This window comes from Sorex araneus, chromosome X (genome assembly GCF_027595985.1).
Source record: "Sorex araneus isolate mSorAra2 chromosome X, mSorAra2.pri, whole genome shotgun sequence".
NCBI lineage: Eukaryota > Metazoa > Chordata > Mammalia > Eulipotyphla > Soricidae > Sorex > Sorex araneus.
In genome coordinates, this window is record NC_073313.1 from 123,101,373 (window position 1) to 123,124,158 (window position 22,786).

Sequence of the window (22,786 nt, forward strand, 5' to 3'; positions counted from 1 at the left end):
TAGTAGCATCTGTAGTCTCTACCCACCAAAGGCCAGTAGTCCAGATTTCCTAAAGTTGTGACAACCAAAACGGTGTCCAGACATTTCCAAATGTTATGAAGAGGGCAAAACTTCCTCTGGCTAAGAACCACTGATCTCATAGACATACTGTATAAGCTTGATGATAACAGCAGAGACAGCTCATAATGAGCAAGGTGTAAGACCAAGGGACAGGGAGATGTGGTCAATGGAACTGTAAACTGAAGATGCGAAGAGGGAGAAGGAACCATGGGATAATGGTGGCGGGATCGTGGTACGCTGGAGGTGGGCATGATGTAATAACTCAGAAAGTACAAAACAATAATACTGGTACTACTGTAAATATAAATGCTTTAAGAGATGGAGACAGCAAATATTTTGGTCACAGGACACATAAATGCACAATTAAAACCTTGTTCACAAGGTGTCAGAGTTCAGTAGGTAAGCACTTTGCCTCACATGCAGCTGAGTTTCAATCCTCTGTACTAGACCACTGACAGGAGTGATCTCTGAGCACAGAGCTAGAACTAAGACTTGAACACCTCCGGGTGTAGCCCAAAAATCAAACCAGACAAAATAAAACTCTTGTGTCCTCATAAAACTGTGTATAGCTACATATATACAAGTTAACGTATGCTTAAAAACGAAGGGAAAATGAAACAAAGTCTGCATTCTAATCAACAACAGTATACCAATGTCAATCAAGTTCTTGGTATTGTATAAAAAAGATACTAATAAAATAGCTTCTATAAATAAATATCATTGGGCACTGGTGAAGTTGGGTAAAGGGTATATAAGGCTCTCTGTTATTATTTGCCCAACTTTCCAAAAGTTTGTAATTCATTATAAAAGGTCGACAAAAAAACCCTTGTGCTAGGCTTAGAAATAAGCTGTCTCAAAAATACACAATGAAAGAACTTTCAGAAATATTTATACTTCCACTATTTTGAAGACAATAATTTCCTTACATTGTAGGAAAAGTCTCTTCTGGCAAAAGTAAAGTAGAACAAGCAGACAACTTTATCTATTCCTCTAAATATATTTACCTATTCCGCTGGATGTAACAGGCAGATTATGCTCATACTTAAGAAAATAGAATAGGATGTCGAATGAAAATGTTAAAGTGCTAGTCACACAAAAAGTGTCACACTAGAAGTCTAGTTAATTATCTATGGTAATTTCACATTAGAAGTCATTCATTTAGAGTCTGTATACAGACAAAGGATATTTGTGGCACATGGTGTTTTAATGATAGCATAAAGTGTATTAAAATATTACAATCTCCTTTATTCAGAACTGATTTGGCTTTTGAAAGGGGGAGTTGTATGGTTCCAAAGAAAATTTTGGAGCACTGATCTGTCTGTGAAGGACAGTGGAAGTCTGATAGAGATTGCACTGAATCTGTACAATGTTTTGGGAGAGAAGGTTATTTTAACAATGTTAATTCTTCCAATCCCTGAACATAGAATACTCTTTCATTCTTTTCTTTCTTTCAATGCATAAACCTTTCGTTTCCTTCATTCAGTTTATTCCTAGGTAAATAAGTTTTTTGAAATTGTAAATGGGATTTTTAAACAATTCCTTTAAAAAATATTTCTAGTTCACTGTTTCCATATATAAATTATCTTTGGTTCTTATTTTATAGCTTACAAATTTACTATATTGGTTTATTCTTTCTGTAATTTAACTTATGGTGACTATAGGGTTTTCTAGTGTATTATCATGTCATCTGTAAATGAGTTTTAATTTTTTTCTAATTTGATTGCCCTTAATACTTTTTGCTTGACTAATTTCTGTGGTTACAATTTTTTTTTTATTTTGTTTTGGTTTTTTGTTTTTGGGTCACACCTGGCGATGCACAGGGGTCACTCCTGGCTCTGCACTCAGGAATTACTCCTGGCGGTGCTCGGGGGACCATATGGGATGCTGGGATTCGAACCTGGGTCGGCCGCGTGCAAGGCAAACGCCTCACCCGCTATGCTATCACTCCAGCCCCCTGTGGTTACAATTTTTAATACTATATCGGATATTAGTGGAGAAAGTAAACATCCTTAACTTAAACTAAAGCAGGAAAATACTCATTTTTTGCCACTGAGAGCAAGAGCTCAGCTATAGCTTATTGTAAATGACCTTTACTATAATGAGTTTAAGTTCCAAACTGCCCCCATTTTCCAATCATGACTGCTGAATCTTGTCAAAAGTCCTTATAGGCTTAGGGAATTCATAACCTTGAAACCAGTTTTGCAAGCATTATAAAGCTTCTTTTTAAAAGGCAATTTCTCAGCACTTTGCCACTGAATATGGCATTTGCTCACTGAGCTTATGGTTGCTCTCTACTAGATTAAATTGTTTATTCCTAGCTTTCTAAGGGGTTTTAAAATATTTTTCAACAGTAAATCAATTTTTATTTATACTGAATATTCTGTATCTTTTTTTGTTTTGTTTTTCTTTTTGGGTCACACCTGGCGATGCACAGAGGTTACTCCTGGCTCATGCACTCAGGAATTACTCCTGGCGGTGCTTGGGGGAACTGAACCTGGATCGGCTGCATGCAAGGCAAACGCCCTACCTGCTATACTATCACTCTAGCCCCACAGGTGATTTGTTTTTATCTACAGATTTTTATTATAATACTTTACTTATTGATATGCTTAGGCATAATCTATAATGTAATATTTTGTAACATAAAGCAAATACCCTCTTCTGAGGATAAAACACACTTTTATATTCTCATAGGTCTATTCAGATTTTACATAAAATTTTTTAAAAATTCTCTTTACTCTTACTAAATTGTGTATTTGTAGAGTTTATTTCAAGTGAAGTTTAAAATGTATTAGCAAATAATCATTTATCCTACTAATTTAAATAATATATATGCCTCTAGAAAGGAAAGATAGTTCTAAAATTTTTTAAATCAATTTAAAATTTTGTGGAATTCCAGTTTAGCTTTATTCACCTACAAATGTGTGTCATCACATGCACAATAAAAAGAAACAGCAGCAGCTATCTCTCATATATAAAGAAATATACCAGGGAAAAAGAACTAGAGATATTGTTTACAGACCTGAGCTTAATAAAGGGGGAATGGCTGGGAGGGGCATTTGGGACATAGGTGGAGAGAAGTACACACTCTGATGATGGGTGTGGTGTAGGTATGATATATGCATTAAAAGTATATTTAACAATATTGCATATCCTGGTTCCTCAATCAAAACAGTAAATAAAGTCTTTGTGTAGTGATCAGCATCCAATTGCCTCTTGTTTCTTCTAAATACTTTTGCTTCGAGGTTAGCATGCAGTTCACATTTGAAGTTCTACACTTATTTTTAAATTTTTATTAAATTTAAAGCAAAAATATGTCAACTTATTTCTGGAAGTTCTCTCTTTCTGGTGCTCATTTTATGTATCTGACTGTTTCCAAGTAGCATATACTTGCCTTTCACAGAAGACCGTCTGTATTCCTTGCAAAGATGGTTTAGAGGCAATGAATACCTTTGTCTGTCTGAAAGTTTTGGAAGGATCAAAGATTCTTGACTGTAGGTTGTCCTCATTCAAGACTTTGGAAACATACTATTCTGTTCTTGCATATACAGTCTCATTTGAGAAAGCGAATGTGAATCCTTTGGGGGTTCTCTTATCTGTGAGTCTTTTCTCTTGCTTTTAGGAACCTGCCTCTGGTTTTTGTCATCTGATTATACTCTATCTTGGTGTTTTTTCTTTGGGTTTAAATTGTTTGGAACTCTTTGGATCCGGAGTAGGATGCATGTCTCCCTCAGACTGGATAAATTCTTTTCAGTTATTATTTTATTCAAACAACAATTCTTCCCCTTTCCCCCTCTCCTTCCAGAACATTCCATTACGATGTTATTCTTCATATGCTCCTCTTGAAATAGTTTTTTTAAAAATAATTTTTCTTCTCTTTTCTCACAGTCCAAAGGTTTATTATAAGACTTATCATTCTTCTCTTTTTGATGATTTTCTCTAGGTCACTAATTCAGGTTTTGGGCTCTTCCTTTCTACTACCAAAACCCACTTAAAAAAAAAAACCTCATCAATAGTACTCATTAATTTCTGTTGGGCTATTTTTCATACTTTCAAGCTTTCTCTTAGCCTATTGATCTTTTTCACTGACTTCATTTAATTAAACATCAACAGAATTGTTGTTTGGAAGTCTTTTATAAGGAGGTTAGAAAGTTCTGATGGATTTAAAGAACCTCATGTGCTTTTGTGCTCATCTACCATAACAGTGATTTACTCCACATCTGATATGCCTGATGCCATGACAAGTCTAAGGGTAAAGATCTGATAATCATCAGTGCTGCATGCTCAAAAAACTGAGTCAGTCCTTATGGTTCTGAGAGTATGTGGGCCTGGAAGCCTTGCGGTCATGGTTGCCCTGTAGCAGCTACAATGTAGAGGTCTAGTCAACCTGTACTCTGACCCCGAGTTGCTGGTGTCTGGCAGTGGATGTGAAGTAGAAATATGGCCCAGTGAGCCATGACTTGGGGTTACGGTCATATGTACCTTGGTGCGCTAGGCTTCACATCAAATGACCGACAGTGCCTGAGAACCCAAGCTGGAGGGCCTCTGTGGCATCTGAGGCTCTATTCTGCCGAACCCTGGCAGTCCCTCTATATGCCCAGTGTGTGCATAGGTCTGTGTGTAAACTGGTAACTTATCTGATAGCAGGAGACCATTTCAAGGTCAAGAGTCTGGTTACTAGGAGCAAAGTCTTCATTGAGTCTGGAGGTCAAAACAGTCTTGTTGGTGAAGGCTGAAAACATATACCCCAAACGCACAAGGAACGTATCTGATTCAGGCTGGGTAATTGTGCTGACCTTTCAAGGTGCTCCAGTGGATTTCTGTATTTGTTCCTTTAAGATCAGGATACTCTGCCTCTGCTCAGGAGGCAGCATGGCAATCTGGTCTGCAGTAAGCTGAAGAACTTGCATGATCAAAGCAGCCTATGCAGATGAAAAAAATTGTAGTAAAGGACAAAATAAAAGATAGTGAATTTTAATAATGGCAGCTAAAAACCCACCCTACTTCTGTTCACAAAAGGCTATTTCACACACAGAAAACAAGTGGTCAAAAACCACCAACCAACCTACCAAAAAAACTTCCCAAAACATTTGGAGGGCCCAGAGACATATTACAGGGGAGTATGGTACTTGCTTTGCATATAGTTAATCCCAATGTGAACCCCTAGACTGCATACGGTATCCAAGTACCCCCAGGAATGATTCCCAAGTATAGACTAGGAGTAGTCACTGAGCACTACCAGGTACAGCTCCTGCTCCACCCCCCAATTCGGTAACAAAAGGCACAGGCATAACTATATATACAATTAGATTCCAAACAGACATTTTATGATTTCAAAGTTCTTATAAAAATGGTGTCTATACTCTGGAAAGTTTTCAATTTTTCATTGTTTTATGAGTATCTCCTTTTCAAAAGTTGTAGCATTTTCATCAGACATGAGCTCCCCACAATAGTCAATACAGAAATAGCAATATTGGTGAGGAGTCTGTTATTGCTTTTAAGTATGAGGTAGAAAAAACGTTTTAGGCCATTAAAATCGTTTTAGGCCATTTTAGGCAAACATGTTGTGCACAAAATTATTATTGACAAATGAGTCTACAATATAAGATTGTCTGCAATTCATTTACGAATATTATAAAGAGGTGAACTAATTTTTAGGTGACAAGGTCATAAAGGAGATCAAAGTAACAGTAAATATAAATTCTAAAGAGACACTGATGTTCACCTGTTAATTGTGAAAAAAAGGAATCCAGTTTTGCGTATACGGAGAAAGTCAAACCGCATTCTTACCTTTTCATGGTCCTGTGGAGTCACCTGGCTCTGCCCAGGACTAAAGCCTCCAGGCTGTCCACCCTGAATACTGGCTCCTTGCATGCCTGCCCCTGGCATGACTTGAACCTATGTGTACAGAGAAACCAGAATTCAGTAACAGTAATGACGAAAAAATCGAGCTGATTATAAAAGAGTGACCAAACCAAACTTTTGAATCTGAATTTAATTTCCTACTATTACCAATAACAGGAGGCAGAATACAGCCAGAGAGCAACTAGCCAGTTTGACACATTTGCTTATAACAGCTTTATTTTTTTAATTTTTTTTTTTTTGCTTTTTGGGTCACACCCAGCAATGCTCAGGGGTTACTCCTGGCTTTTCACTCAGGAATTACTCCTGGCGGTGCTTGGGGGACCATATGGGATGCCGGGGATCGAACCCGGGTCGGCCGCGTGCAAGGCAAACGCCCGACCCGCTGTGCTATCGCTCCGGCCCCACTTATAACAGCTTTAGCATCATTGATAATATCACATAGCACAACTGGACAACAACAAATCAAGTAATATTCAGGCACTTAAGCAAAGGGATCATTAAGAGCATCCTGAAAACTATCTTCTCTGACCCCTGTATTATCTTCTAGTGGTTGGTCAGGACAGAAGTGAGAGTCAAGATATTAACTAGAGAAAATGTATGTGTGTTCACTAGGGAAGATATAAGCACAAGGACACTTTTTATACCATGAGTTCACTTGGACAAGTCAGTCACCTCAAAGTGCCCCACCGCACAAATAAAAGTTAATAATGGCAATGGCAGAAAGTACATGCTATATCTCTAAATAAGACAGCTATTAGCCCAACATTTGCTTCCAATAGTTTTTCTAATGCTAGGTATTGAACTTAAAACCTCACAAGTGGAAGGCAAGTGTTCTACTGAGTTATATACCCTGCCCCAAATGTCTACGTACTATAATGTCCCACAGAGCCTATGCAGCAGAAAATTACTGCTAAATACAAACCAAGAAATATGACTGACTTGAGTTGAAAAAAATAAAGTACAATTATATATCTTATTTTCCATCCTTGAAGATTCCAGAACCTAAGGAAAAGGACTTAGAGCACTGAGATAAATGTAAAGGGTCCCAGGTTGGAATCACAGTCATGTACAGGCATTTGTTCACCCAGAGCTTGAGCAAGCTCATTAAACAAACTGTTAAGAAACTTGAGACTTATTTCCTCACTTTATGCTCTTTTCACAGAAACTGAACCTTGATGATCTGTTACAGATCTAAAATAATTATGAGGATGATTTTCTTTTTCTTTTTTTTTTTTTATAGGATGCTGGGAATCGAACCCGGGTCAGCTGTGTGCAAGGCAAATGCCCTACCCACTATGCTATCGCTCCAGCCCACGATTGTTTTAATAAGCAAGGACATATCTGTACAAGACTTGTCTTATGCAGACATAAAATAAGTAGATCCCTACCCTCAGTGCCCAAATCTTGAAAGTCTCTATAAAAGTCTTACTACGGTTCAATACAGTTGGTCTCTGTATAGGTTAATTCAAATAATCTCTACAGTACATTATTATATGTAAGCTTTAGAGGAGCTTTAATGTCTGGAAAATGCCAACAAAATGCATGTTCCGAGGACAGGAGAGGGGATAAAATCCTCTCATTAGCCAAGTGCAGCTTGAAAACCAACCTGCAGTCATCATTTCTCCTCAGACAAGTGTTGCTTATTGAGTGCATATTTAATGAAGCTTCACAGAGAATGGGGACCTGTAATTGTGGAGAGCAACTCCAAATACTTAGTGTCTTTATTGGTTAATTCAGTTATTAGTTGTTGTGATTGCTGATATATATATATTTTTTAATTTATTTATTTTTAATTAGAGAATCACCGTGAGGGTACAGTTACAGATTTATACACTTTTGTGCTTATACTTCCCTCATACAAAGTTTGGAACCCATCCCTTCACCAGTGCCCGTTCTCCACCACCCGTAAACCCAGTGTCCCTCCCACCCTCCCCAATCCCATCTCCCCCCCACCCCACCCTGCCACTGTGGCAAGGCATTCCCTTCTGTTTTCTCTCTCTAATTAGCTGTTGTGGTTTGCAATAAAGGTGTTGAGTGGCCGCTGTGCTCAGTCTCTAGCCCTCATTCAGCCCGCAACTCCCTTCCCCCACATGGCCTTCGACTACAATGTAGTTGGTGATCGCTTCTCTGAGTTGACCTTTCCCCGGAACGTGAGGCCAGCCTCGAAGCCATGGAGTCAACCTCCTGGTACTTATTTCTACAGTTCTTGGGTGTTAGTCTCCCACTCTGTTATTCTATATACCATAGATGAGTGCAATCTTTCTATGTCTGTCTCTCTCCTTCTGACTCATTTCACTCAGCATGAAACTTTTCATGCCCATCCACTTGACTACAAAATTCTTGACCTCCTTTTTTCTAACAGCTGCATAGTATTCCATTGTATAGATGTACCAAAGTTAGAGGATGATTTTCTTAAAGGTTCAAAACAGTCCTAGCTAGAGGTTCTATAACATGACCTAAACACTTAAAAAAGTCATTTCAAGTCTCCAGGACTACCTCTTCTAGACCGACAAGTAATAATATGGGAAGCCATTCTCAAGTTTTCCTAAGCCAGTACCATTTATGCTCTGCCTCAGAGAAATTACTAATAGCACTAACTCGCACACTAAAATGAGCCACTGTCTGAATGATAAAAGATTTGAAGTTATGAAAAAAGGATACACAGATTTTAAAGACAGAATAGCCAAAAGGGGAAAAAGGTTGATTCTTATTTACTAGGAATGTATATTAGAAAGAAAAACATTTATGGGATATGGGTGGGACACAAGGGAGATGAATATAGATGAGGAAGTAAAGTGAGTTCTGTTTGTGTATCTTTTGGGCAGGGGTGGGTGGAGTAGGGTCTGCATTTCAGGAGACAGCAGGTTGTGATTAGGGCTCGCTTCTGGCTCTTTAGTCAGGGATTACTCCTGGCAGTCCTTGCTGGGATCGAACTCAGGTCAGCTGAGTCAAATCAACCACCTTAACCCTTGTACTACTTCTCTGACCCTTGTACTGTCTTCAAGTTTTTTGGTTTTGGGGCCATACCCAGTGGTGCTTAGGACTTACTCCTGGCTCTGTGCTCAGGGGACCATATATAGTGCCAGAGACTGAACTGCGGTTGGCCATGTGCAAAGCAAGCACCCTTTATTATCTCTACAGCCCCTAGAGTGAAAATGAAATTTATCTTAAACATTAATTTTAACAGTTTCAAAAATATCGAAGGGGGTGCTGGAGCGATAGCACAGCGGGTAGGGCATTTGCCTTGCATGCAGCCAACCCGGGTTCTATTCCCAGCATCCCATATGGTCCCCTGAGCACCGCCAGGAGTAATTCCTGAGTGCAGAGCCAGGAGTAACTCCTGTGCATCGCCAGGTGTGACCCAAAAAGCCAAAAAAAAAAAAAAAAAAGAAAAAAATATCGAAGGGGCTGATAGTGAGCACAAGGCCTAGAGCACAGATTTTACATGCTAGAGCCCTGGCTATAGCACCTTGAGGTCCTTTGAGAACTGCCTGAAGTGACTTCCAAGCACCATTTGGGAGTAGCCCCTGCATGGGGCTGCTAGGGTGTGGCCCCAAAACAAAGATTTCAAGGTAAAATTTTAAATTTCTTTGCCTCAGATATAACTGGATTTACACAATCCACTAGAAAAAAATATATAACTCAAATATTACAGGGTAATGAGTTCTAGCACTAGCAGTAACAAAGGGAAAAACATTATTGAGAAATGGCCTTCAAACCATTATTTCAATGTTTCTCCCCGGAAAGTTACTGAAAGCACAAGCACATGCACATCATGTTGTCTAATATTTTGTCTGTCCCTCTAGAATGCAAGTACCATCAAAGCATGGACTTCACATTACTGCACCTAAAGTAAATATAGCTCTCTGTTGGGCATATAGTAGGTTCTCAATAAATACATGCATCAATTTATGTATAAAACAATTTCTGTTATGTGGCCACAGACCGGAAAGGCCCAATAAGAAAAACAAGACCCATCAACATGTATGTTTTTTAAAAAATCAAAACCTGAAAAATAACAGAGAACGGTTTTATTCTACACATTCTAGGAAAAAATCTACTTAGCATTAAACTCTGGGTAGAAGACACATCGACATGTATATAACATGAAGCTAACAGGACAGAGAAGTACAGAGGGGGGAAAAATCAGGGGCTCTATTCCTTGCTCTGCCACATTTCAGTTATGTGAATCTGGACAGTCACCTGAATTCGTGGGCCTCAGTTTCCATGCTTATAAAATGAGAGAAATGGGTATGACAAATGTATTACAGTTCTGACATTTATTCATTCTCTCTCCCTGTCACAAACACACCTACAGAGTAAAGCATATCAACATAAAGAGGGGAGACCGAAGTATACAGAAAATTAGAAAAGGAATGTGGAAGAGCTTAGGGAAGATACTCATATACAATCCTTACATAATCTACTGGGGGTGGAGTGGGGGCTGATGACATTCCACAGACAATCACAGACCACTACATACATAGCTGGAGATTCCAGAAAAGATAAAAATTCTGTTCCACAGGACTTTTTTTTTTAATGTAGTTCCCACTGTTTTTGCATTTCGGTAAAATCCAAATATTAAGTGCCAAGATCGATGTTAATGAGATTAATTACTGTTTTCTTCTAAGAATTTCAATGGTTTCAGATTTTATGTTCAAGCGTTCCATGGTTTTATTATTCTTTTTATTTATTTTTTTGCTTTTTGGGTCACACCCGGCAATGCACAGGGGTTACTCCTGGCTCTGCACTCAGGAATTACTCCTGGTGGTGCTCAGGGGACCATATGGGATGCTGGGATTCGAACCCGGGTCGGCCGCATACAAGGCAAACGCCCTACCCGCTGTGCTATCACTCCGGCCCCTGTTCCACAGGACTTTTTTGTTTGTTAAAACCAAAGAAGGTTTTTGGACCACACCCAGAGGTGCCCTGTATTCAGGGATCACTCCTGCTCAGGAAGCCATATGTGATATCAAGGAGCAAATTAGGGTCAGCTGCATCAGAAGTACCTTATCCCTGTACTAGCTCTCTGGACCCAGCTACACAGGTTTTAAGGTGAGCATGAATAAACTGACTTTCATACCCCACTGTTCACTTAGGCTATGTGATTAATGAAAAATAGATCTCTGCAAATCTAACATTATCTAAATGTCTAAATGGTCATTAATGCTCTTCATATGCTCTAACAGTGTTATTTAGGGTTGCACTTTGCATCATTTGTGGGAGGTTTTCAAATTATTTATTTCTAGATTCCACTGATGTGTTTTCCTTCAAATTTCTATGGGCTTTTACTGTGAATAAAGGAGCTCCTGAAATTGTGGGATAAGGTTGCTCCTTTGAACTATAGTCAGTATATGCAGAAAATCACCACCCTATGGGACAGAGAAAGTAAAAGAAAATCACAATCTTTCCCCCTCTAACAAGCTGAGTATGAATAGCACACATCAGAAATCAAAATAATCAGGTTCCATAATAAATTCTTAAACAGATCAATACATCACAGAGAGACTAAAGTGTTCAGAGCATACCTGCCTGGACCCCTGAGGGCCAACTGCCCCCATGTTCATTGAACCAGGACCTTGGATTCCAGTAGGTAGAGGGCCTCTCGGGCCAGGGACAGGGCCCCTTGGATCCATCCCTCTGACTTCCATTGCTCGTGCCTCCATTGCTCGTGCCTCCATTGCTCGTGCCTCCATTGCTCGGGCTTCCATTGCACGAGCCTCCAATCCTCTAGCATCCAATCCCCTGGCCTCCATGGCTCGTGCCTCCATGGCCCGGGCATCCATGGCTCTGGGATCTCTTCCACCTATAAGAAAGTTGCAAGGAAAGCACTGAGCAACGATGCACCTTTATTACAAAAAGAATAAACAAAACAAAACAAAAAAACCCCACAAACTGAGGGCAAGAGAGACAGCACGGCAGGTAGCGTTCTTGCCTTGCACTGGGGACCTGGGTTTGACTCCCTGCATCCCATTTGGTCCCCTAAGCACTGCAGGGAGTAATTCCCGCGCGAGGAACCAGGAGTAACCCCTGAGCATCGCTAGCTGTGGTCTAGAAACAAGGATGCAGTACTGCTCGAACTCTGCAGTACCAGGGATTACCAACTCAACCCAGTGGTGTTTTGGAGCCTCCAAGCTGCCCCCAGGGATGCTCATGAGATCCTGTGGTGTTGAAAAGCACAATGGGGTTACTACAGGGAAGACATGCTTCTTAATCCTTATACTATCTCTCCAGACCCTGCATATACATTTTTAACATTTGTCAGTCCTACTGCTAACTTTTCCATAGATTACAAACTAAGGTAGCCAAGTTCATCATCAGCCCACAATTACCAGACTTTTAATGTGGTCTCCCCTTACCTCTGCCATCCAAGGGCGGACCCCTCTGATCTAGCATGGGTCCTCTTGGCTCTGCCATTAGAGGTCTAGGCTCACCTAATGGCCCTCCCCTCATCTCATGTGGGGGTGGGCCACGGCTATCATGGCCAGGGACATGGTGCATAGGAGGACCTTGGTGAGGTGGTCCGAGGTAACCTCTAGAGATGGAGAAAATATATTTTCAAACAGATTAAAACAATTAAAATTATCAACCAGAAGTTCAGAAAGTAAAAAACAACTTGATGCAAAACATCAGCCCATATACTAAAAAGAAAATAAGCCAAACAGGCTAAAGAAAAGCCTCTGGAGTAAATCCACTTGTTCTTAAGTTTCCTATTTGGTTGGGACACTTAATAATTAAGAGAAATTAATGACTATCAGCGCTTAAGAACATGGGTCAAATCTCAGCCTTATTACTCAGTAGCCATATGATCTTGGGCACTTTGCTTAACTTCTCTCGGCCTCAGTTTCTTCAACTTTAAAATGGAGGTATGAAATATTATCGCCTATTTCACAGGATTGTGCATTTAAAATGATTGCAAGGACAAACTCACAACAGAACTGGGTACCATCTCCAATGTCATCATTACAAATGAGAATTATTTTATACAAATGAATATTTCTATCACCAGCAAAGTAAGTTTCTAGTTTGAATATACCAGAATTTTCAATTTCTGAAAATACAATAGTCATGTTTAGCTCAAAATGACATACCCAACTTGATAGGTCTGCCCAAGGAGAAGTGCTTAAGTCTTGGACAGTGGCCACAAATATTTATCTTTTGAAGTATACAAACAACTATAACTGGTACTAGGAAAAGTCCTATTTTCAAAGCAAGAGAAGATTCAGATCCCTCCAATGGTAGTGCTTACCTTGGCTCTACTTCTCCAGTTACAGAAAGTAAAGTACCTCCACGTGGGTCATTTGGCGCATCACCTAACAGACCTCGAGGAGTTGCGACACTGGCAGGCAAGGCCCCACGCTGCATTGCTGCTCTGGGATCTTGCATGGGCACTGGCAGGGAAACAAATTCAGAATTACTGCTGTGAAGGGCACATAATGAAATAAAAAATGACTCCATATAGTACTTGCAATGTCATTTGGACACCTCAGAGTGGGTGAAACCTCACAATAGACTCCTTTGCAGTTAAAGAACAGAAGCAAGGTATTGGCTGATTCTGGACCGTGCCAGAGGTATGGATGGAATCACGTAAGGAGCAACATGTGCAGCAACTGGCCAAGGACTGGCATTGCAACCTGAAGAAATTGAAGTTCCTAGTTTCACTTAGGATCAATCATTAGTTCAAGGAGTCGCCAATGAAAGGTTAGGTCTCGGCATATGTGAACACTGCCATGGCTCTGCAAGAATCTCTACTCTCCTTACAGACTATTATTCCATCCAAATCTCACGACAGCAGTAAGAAAGGAGTACAGGCTTGGACAGATGTCCGTATTGTCTATGTTCTCTGCCCTGTGTAAAGATATGTCTTATTGTGGGCCAAGGAGACAGCTCAATGGCTGACTGCATGCTCTGCATGTAGCCAACCCTGGTTCGATGCTACGTGAAGCCCTGAGAACCGCTGGAAGAAACTCTCAAGCACAGAGCCAGGAGTAGCCCCCAAGCGTCACCAGGCGTGGCACCAAACAAAACCAAAGCCAAAAAACCCAATAAAATCAACAACAAACCCCAAACCCCAAACACTATCTACTTTGGGTTTGACTGATAAGTCAAACAGGAAGACTTTCAACATTTCTGAAAACAAAAGCAAATGGAATCTGGCAGATACAATGGGTACCTTGAACTCGCTCAATTGATGCAGGCCCGGCGGGTCCCACGGGCGAGTGTTGTAGGGTTCCTAGGTAAGCAGTAAATTCAAAACGAGAAAGAGTAGACACAAATAGCTTGTGTGTGTATATGTGTGCGAATGCACATGCACACACACATACACACACACACAGGAGAGTTATACATGTTAGAATGCCAAGTTTGTTAGTTTGCCCCAAGCTACAAAATCTTCTTTGGGACATGAAACTGTTCCATCTTGATTAAAAGTTTCTAAGGTGAAACCTGTAGACAACTGATATTATTTGGACAGATTAACCAACCATTTTAAATGTTCACCTTCCCTACCACCATTTTCCACAAATCTCCTTATAATACCATTAACAAAAAAGAAAATATATTAAAATATTTTTAATTTCTCGGTAAAACATAAACTTAAAAGATTAAAGAACTGCTTACTAACATACTTACTAACATAATGAATCTGGAGGACCAGTGAGATAATACTATTTTTGTCATAAAAATTTCTGCAATTAAAAACTATTAAACAGTAGGGCCAGAAAGATAGCACAGGACTAAAGGCACTTTCCCTGCATGTGGCTGACCCAGGTTTGATTCCTCGCATTGCATATGCTCCTCCAAGTACTGCCAGAAATGATTCCTGAGCAGAGCAGGAGTCAGTCCCAAGCACTTCTGGGTGTAACCCTCCTCCAAAAAAAGAGAGTAAGTGGGTATCTTCTTTAATATCTCACTATTGCCTTTTGCCATTACGAATGCACAAAAGCAGCATGGCTTTCAGGAAGACAAAGGAAAACTTGGTAGAATCTAAAAACATTTTTGCTTCCTCTGCTGGTACTGAAGGAATATTATAAAACTCATTTGTTTCTTCAGGAAGAAATCCTTGACATACCTTCAGTATGAGTCATTTTCCTCTATTAACTTTAAGTAGAATGGTAAAGATAAATATGGTAGAAATGTCTTACAGAAGGGATATTAGATAAATTTCACTGACTGATAGGCCTGGGGAGAGGTGAAATTATAAATGAAACCTGATTACCAATCTGCAAAAATACTCTGGGGTACACAATCTACAGACAGTAGCGGTGGGGGTGGGAGGAATAACAGAACAGCACAAAAGCTGGGTGGGCTGCCCAGATAAGTTATTTGCGAAAGAGTTTGTTAATACCTGACAAGTAGAAATTTTTAGTTGTATTGCTTCAGCAAACAACCCATGAGAAAATCATAGAGAATTTAGCAAGTCCTTGATTAATCTGACTTATTTTAATGTTGATGAGGAAAAACTTTCCTGCTACTACTGCAACACAGAACAAAACATTTGAGGACTTTAGTTTCACTTAAAGTCAGTTTCCAAGAATCTATGGAAGACATTTAATGAGGTCTTACTTAGAAACAGGCTTATATTTTGCTCCTTAAACCAATGAGCTTCATGTAAAGGCCATATGCTAAACAGCAGCAATTTACACTTTTCTCTATGGGTCCAAAACAGACTCCCTTCATCATATGGAGCCAGTGAGTAAGAATGGAAGATACAGGAGATAATTTTTTGGCCAGATCGGTTGTGCGCAGGGCTTACTTCTGGCTCTGTGGTCAGGGATCACTTCTGGCAGTGCTCAGTGGACCACATCAAGTGCCTGGGATCAAAGCCAGGATGGTTGCATGCAAGGCAAACAGGTATACTACCACTTAGGGCCCAGAGGAATATTTTTTGGAGTCAGAGACTTCTAATTCTTAGCTTCATTACTTACTAGTTGGTAGAGAAGTCCAACCAGTATTAGTCAGATACTAATACTTACCATTTACCCTTAGAAACTAAATTCTGAGCTTCCATCTTTAGCTGTAGAATTGAGGTGCTGTCCTCTAATTCACACTGCTGTTTATGAAAATTAAAGTGCCTAGCTACAGCAAGCATACTGTTTTATTCTCCATTCTTTCTGTTTTCTCACTCTCTCTCTCCTTCTAACACTGTTTGCAACTGAACCACTACAATTTTGCTTTCTTTTCTTTTTTTTTAAATGAAATTTATTTGGAAAATAACGGGAGAAAAGAGACATGTGTTCAAGAGAGAACACGGGATTCTCCAGTGGGGGGAAAAAACAAATTACATATCCCAAGTAGAGCTGCAGCTCATTTCTAAGGTGGAGAATACATTCCACAAACAAAAGTACATATTACACACATGTGGGCCACTTCCCCAGATGGGGAATTGCGACCTAAAATATACATAACAGACAGAGATGAGGGCAAACATGCCTTTTTCTCTGCTAAATTAAATTATATACAGTATTGCTAAACTGCCCCACGAAGTCTGTTGCTAGGGTTGTTGTCAAGGGGGAAAGCCTGGGTTGTTGATGGTCTTCTTTCTGATATTCTTAACATGGCCTTTGTTGAGTGATGGAGTCTCTCCTCCCATTACTTTCTTCAAACTCCCGTTAGGAAAAAAGGAATAACGTGGAGATTTGGAATTGGCTACCTAGGCAGGATCTTGTATTACTGATACACAGCATAATAAATATTTATCAAACTGGTTTCATAAATCTTTCCAGTTTTCTCTGGGGTTTAAGTTTAGTCTTATATACCCCCAAAACTATTGCTCATTATTAAAATTCCTTCAACAGCTATCCATTGGGTTAAGAGAATGTTTCAATAGAGTCATTATACTAACAGGAAAAGTCAAGACAATTTAAATATAGTTAAAGAAATATATTGTATTTAACTAAAAATCATATAGATCCATTTGTTCCACCAAAGCTTGTAGAGTTTGGGCTGAGTTACTAGGTGGAAAACCTAGACTAGCACTTTCCAAAAGAATTTTCTGTGGAGATGAATATGTTCTATGTATCTTCAACATGCAATGTGGTAGCCACTAGCCATATGTGGTTACTGAGTTCTTGAAATATGGCCAGTGTGAACAAGAAATAGAATTTTAGATTTTATCTCATTTCAACTAATTTTAACTAAAAATTCAAGAATAAATCTGGTTAATGGTTGCAAACAAAGTATTTCCAAGTTAAATATATAATAATTAGACACTGATATTTATTTACCTTGTCCTCGGTCCATGGGCACTGGTCCACTTCCTGGCATTCCCATCTGGGCTGGCATTCCCCCTGCAAGGAGAAGAGGCAGGAAATTATTAGGTGGGAAAAAATAAATTAAGATTTTAATTAGAGCAATAAATTATAGTATGTGTCTACCAATTAAACAATATACACCCTGTCCCTCAAAGCCTAGAGGCTCAACAAGGGCATGTAAGAGTGAAAGTACTGAATGACTGCCTTCTTCATTAGGCCTAAGGTTCTTCCTTAATAAACTTTTTAAATCAACACGTGGAGTTCTGGCTTTCTTTGCTCCTTAGTTGTGCAGATTCTCTGCTGGAGTTTATAAATTTAACGGAATTAAAGAAGGCACAAAGCTGACATTATTAGGGTTTATTAAAAATAATTTAAAAGTTAGCACTGTGGGGTTGGGTTGGGTAGATAGTACAGCGGGTAGGTGTTTGCCTTGCACTAGGCATCTCTGGTATCCCATAAGGTCTCCTGAGTCTGCCAGTAGCGATCCCTGAGAGCAGAGCCAAGAGGAAGCACTGGGCATTGCCCCAAAACAAAATTAGCAGAGGGATCAGAGTACAGGAGTTAAGATTTGATCCCTGGCACCACATGATCCTCCAAGCACCACCAAGTAACACAAGCACAGATCTAGAGCAACTCTTAAGCATCGTTGGGCATGCCTCCCCACCCTAAACGGAAAAAAAAAAAGTACAGTGGCTGACTTCATGAATTTCTTCTTTTGGTTCCACAAGAAAAAGTTGGCATAATTTCCCACTAAGCAATGCAGTTAGATAGGAAATTAAGTTTGTTGTTGTATTTTAGGATTCAGCAACAGAAAAGTGAGTTAAATAGGAATAAACTCATTAGTGACTAAACCCTCTGGCACATCAATGGTATTAACCAAGGTATCTCCTCTCCCAAGAAGTACTATTCTTTGGGCATTTTGAAAATGGCTAGGTATACTGTTTTGATTATAGACAAAGATTGATGAGGGCGCAATTTGCATTTAATAAGAAGCTGAGAAGCATACTAAATGTCCTACAACATATAAGATAGTTACCCAGAATCAAGAATTGTCACGGGGGGCTGGAGTGATAGCACAGTGGGTAGGGCGTTTGCCTTGCACGCAGCCAACCTGGGTTCGAATCCCAGCATACTATATGGTCCCCTGAGCACCGCCAGGAGTAATTCCTGAGTGCAGAGCCAGGAGTAACCCCTGTGCATCGCCGGGTGTGACCCCCCCACCAAAAAAAAGAAAAGAATTGTCATGGGGATGGAGTGATAGCACAGCGGGTAGGGTATTTGCCTTGCATGCAGCCGACCCGGGTTCGATTCCCAGCATCCCATATGGTCCCCCGAGCACCTCCAGGAATAATTCCTGAGCACAGAGCCAGGAGTAACCCTTAAGCATCACCGGGTGTGACCCAAAAAGAAAAAAAAATTGCCACATAAAGACAAAATATATTTAATGATCTGAACTTAGACTCTAAATCAATTTTATATGTTTATAAAAATATTTTTGTCCAGTTTACATATATGCACTTTTCTTTCAGAAATGCAATTACTGAGAAAATTATGTGAGCCATGATTTGCTAACCCTTAAAGGGTTTTCACCATCTCAAAGAATCACATTATCAATGTCAATAGTACTTAGAGTATTTGAATTATCAGAACAAAAAAACTGTTATCTGTATTAGCTATAGATTTATACTCATGAAAGGTGCAAGCATCTGACCACTATAATTTGTTTCTTAGTGTGGCTGTACCTAGATACCTGAACATTAAAACATTAAAAAAAACCTTTTTCTCATATTTCTTATATTATGGTAGGCATTATACAGGTTTCTAAATATGCTAAGAGGGATATATCATTTGTGTGTTTAATATCGGGACAGTGAAGAGCCGGCACAATTTGGGAGAGTAAAGAGCCAACACCACTAGGTCAAGTAGATTAACTGTAAGACATTACTAAAAGAAATGATTGAAACAAGAAACAACTATGTTCTGTGTTTATCGATTGGAAAGCTAAACATCATAAAAATAATCATCTTTCTATAATCATCTTTCTAGACAGTCACAGAAGGATGCTAGGGCACTTTGACGGCATGTATGGTGTAGCAGTATTGTATTCCTCAAACACTAACAGCATTATAAATAATGGTGCCTAAATGAAAATAAAAAGAAAAAATAGCCATATTACCTAAATCAATCCAGAATCAACACAATCCCTATCAAATAGCAATGATATTTATTTGGGGGGTGGGGCCGTTATCACATTGGCTGTGCTTAGGGATTACTCCTGGATATGTGTTCAGGGATCATTCTTTGTAGGGCTCAAGGTGCCATATGGGATGCTGAACTCAGGTTCAGGTCATACGCAAGGAAAGCTCCTTAAATGGTGTACCCTCTCTCCAAGCCCCTAGAAATAGTATTCCTCAAGGTAAAGAACAATACTAAAATTTGTATAGGACAACAAAAAATCATGAATAGCCACAACAATTTTGAGAAACAAAAAATATAGTCATCACTTTCCTTGATTTCAATCTATATTACAAAGCAATAATGAAAGCCAGGCACTGGAACAAAAAACAGGCACACAAGTCAATAAAACAATGAATGCAAAAACAAACCCACACATTTATAGATCTCTAACCTATGACCAAGGAGCCAAGTCCGTACAATGAGAAAGGAAAGTCTCTTAAATAAATGAATGAAGCAATATAGAACGTCCCCACCCCCCACGAGGCTGTCTTCACCATGGCAGCCGAAAACTTCCAGAACTCAACCGCCAGCATGCTCAAGGCTGTTCTACACAGGCTCAGAAGAGCCTCACCTATGAGGGAACTTGCAGAAAAACCCAGTATGTGGGACCTGTGACTGAGATCTCCAAGACTGCGTGGAGTGGGACTGGGCCTCCTCCAGCTCCCTAGTTTCCCAGTAGCTCGGCAGTCACACCCACAAACAGCCCCCTGTGCCATGTAATCTCATCAATGTCCAAGATCCAGACTCTGAAATAAAGCTCCTGGAAGAGAGCGACATAATCCTTACCCATGAGTGAATCTGCTCTATAAACATATTCTAAATTTCAGAATTCCTGGAGCGCACAACCACGTTTGCAGCAGCGCAATCTTTCATACTCTAGCCCACTGATGTACCAAAAGTAGCACACATTCATTTGGGTTTAACATAGATGCTTGTTATCCCTTATACAAGAGTTTAAATGGCTCCAGGATGAAATACAGCCATTTTTACACACTTTGCTCTTACGGTGGTGGAAAGGTACAGTGGTGGAATTGGTGTTTGAATATTAAATGCAATGAACTACTGTGAAAACTTTATAAAAACAAAATAAAGCAACAAAATAAACAACCAAAGGGCTGGGAAAAGCAGCAAGCCAAAGACAGATCTGAAGGGAGAGGGATGCAACTGAAGTGGCCCTGGGTTCCAACACTGGCATCACATTCCTTGCCCCCAGGAATGCTGTGTATGACCCTTGTGGTTAAGAGCACCCCTGAGTTTGAGTGACTGGGTCGCTAGCACTACCAGAAGTGGCTAAGCAAAGGAAGTCAGAAGGAGAAAGCAAACAGCAGACAATTTCACTCATATGTGCAATATAAAGCAATAAACAAGGGAAGAGACATTATCTAACAAAAACCTTTAGACTCTAGCTACAGTATAGAGGCTACCTAGTGTGACTGCTGTGAAGGAAATAAAGAATTCAAAGGATTGTGAGGGTGATGTGGTTAATATGTACTCCAAAATATATAAACATTTACACTTTGTAAACCAATGTTGCCTCATTAAAAATAAAACAAAAACTAAAACTATTTAAACTGAAATATTCAATATATAGTGAAGGACAAAATTGGACTATTGTGTTGTGAACTTAATACTACATATAGTACGTGCTGATTTTCTATAATGGACACCTGAAACATTACAATATCCTTCGAAGAAAACAAAAAGCTCTGATACATATACTCAATCAAATACTATTCTCCATTAAAAAAGACAAAAATTATGCCACTTGGGCCACAATGGATATAACTTCTGGTATCATACTAAGCGAAATAAAGTTAAAGTTAATTATCAAATGGTTTCACGCATGTACAATATAAAGCCAAAAAAACTCAATTATGTGTGTGAGAAACCATCAACAGTATTATAAGCCACAAAATTTCAATAAAAATGTAAACTAATGATAAATTTCTACAAGGCAAAAAAATCTTACTCAGAACAGGAAGAACCTGGGTTGGAGGGGGTAAACCTAGCACCAGAGTCCAACACCCAGCAGCACCGAGTACAGCCCTGGAGACTCTCAGCACCACTTACGTGGAACTGCAAGGCTGCGAATCTCTATATTCTCAGGTTTTAGCACTGAACCACCCAGCCTGGTCTGCCAAGTATTGCTAGGAGTGATTCTTAGGATCTGAGCACTGCTTGCCCCACACGCAATGAAATACCTATTACATTCTCTTTGCATTCAATGTTCCAGGTGCTAAAGGGTTATGAATTTGAACTTGTGTTTCCCTGCCTCTGCTACTAAGAATTTGTGCTTCTGAAAGCATGTAATATGATGACATTAACATATTCCCAGAATTCCTTGTGGCTTGAACAAGTTGTCCTAAACTAGTAATTATCGGAATGTGATCCCTAAACCTGGTAGTGTATCAACAGAGATTTGATCTGTTCGAATAGCAAATTCTCGGGTGTCTTACCCAGAATCTGCTGAATTAGAAAGTCTGTGGATGGGAACTAGCACTATGTTTCAATAAGCCCTTGAAAAAGGTAGGGAGTTAGGTTAGAGGGATGGACGGCAAGACATGCATGTACAAGGCTGAGTCTGGGGGCTGGAGTGATAGCACAGTGGGTAGGGTGTTTGCCTTGCACGCGGCTGACCCAGGTTCGATTCCCAGCATCCCATATGGTCCCCTGAGCATACTCAGGGGTAATTCCTGAGTGCAGAGCCAGGAGTGACGCCTAAGCATCGCTGGGTGTGACCCAAAAAGCAAAAAAAGAAAAAAGGCTCTGAGTCTGATGCCTGGCCCACATGTCTCTTCACCCTCAATCAACACCATGGGTATAGGCCTGATGGCCTCCAAGCACTGCTGGGGAGGCCGCTGGAATTAAGAACAAGTTCCTTGAGATGATTCTAATATACACGAAAGTTTGAGAATCACAAAAAATTCACCAATACAAAAATTTAGGATTTGAGGAAAAGGATAGAATGAATTAAAGATACTTTTCATATACTATTAAAACAGTGCTTTCATGTATGTGGGACAGACTTCTAGAAATGGAGTTGGTGAGTCAAAGCATATGAAGATTATTAACATGAGATAATTTCCTCAAAAGGATCAAAAAGTTGGAGTTGGGGGGCTGGAGCGATAGCACAGTGGGTAGGGCGTTTGCCTTGCACGGGGCCAACCTGAGTTCATTCCCAGTATCCCATATGGTCCCCTGAGCACTGCCAGGAGGAATTCCTGAGCGCAGAGCCAGGAGTAAACCCTGTGCATCCCTGGGTGTGACCCAAAATGAAAAAAAAAATGGAGTTGGATAGCACAGGGGGTAAGGTACTTGCCTTGCATGTAGCCAACAAACCAATCCACAGCACCTAATATGGATCCTGTGAA

General features: G+C 39.9%; 1 protein-coding gene across 8 annotated transcripts in view; it reads right to left on the reverse strand.

Moving 5' to 3' along the window:
• CSTF2 (cleavage stimulation factor subunit 2) overlaps nucleotides 1-22,786 on the reverse strand; it is a 100,892-nt gene that overhangs the window by 67,121 nt on the left and 10,985 nt on the right. For 6 of the 8 annotated variants that reach the window (XR_008627228.1, XR_008627227.1, XR_008627229.1 and 3 more), the window contains 7 exons: nucleotides 17,151-17,213; nucleotides 14,099-14,158; nucleotides 13,175-13,316; nucleotides 12,285-12,460; nucleotides 11,454-11,731; nucleotides 5,851-5,958; nucleotides 4,857-4,982 (listed from right to left, as the gene is read on the reverse strand). Coding sequence is in view for 5 of the 8 variants with exons in the window: in XM_055120318.1 (XP_054976293.1) it covers nucleotides 4,860-4,982; nucleotides 5,851-5,958; nucleotides 11,454-11,731; nucleotides 12,285-12,460; nucleotides 13,175-13,316; nucleotides 14,099-14,158; nucleotides 17,151-17,213 (950 nt within the window). In the remaining 3 variants the exon portion in view is untranslated. The remainder of the gene's footprint in view (nucleotides 1-4,856; nucleotides 4,983-5,850; nucleotides 5,959-11,453; nucleotides 11,732-12,284; nucleotides 12,461-13,174; nucleotides 13,317-14,098; nucleotides 14,159-17,150; nucleotides 17,214-22,786) is intronic. The other 2 variants (XM_055120317.1, XM_004611652.2) reach the window with 1 other exon arrangement.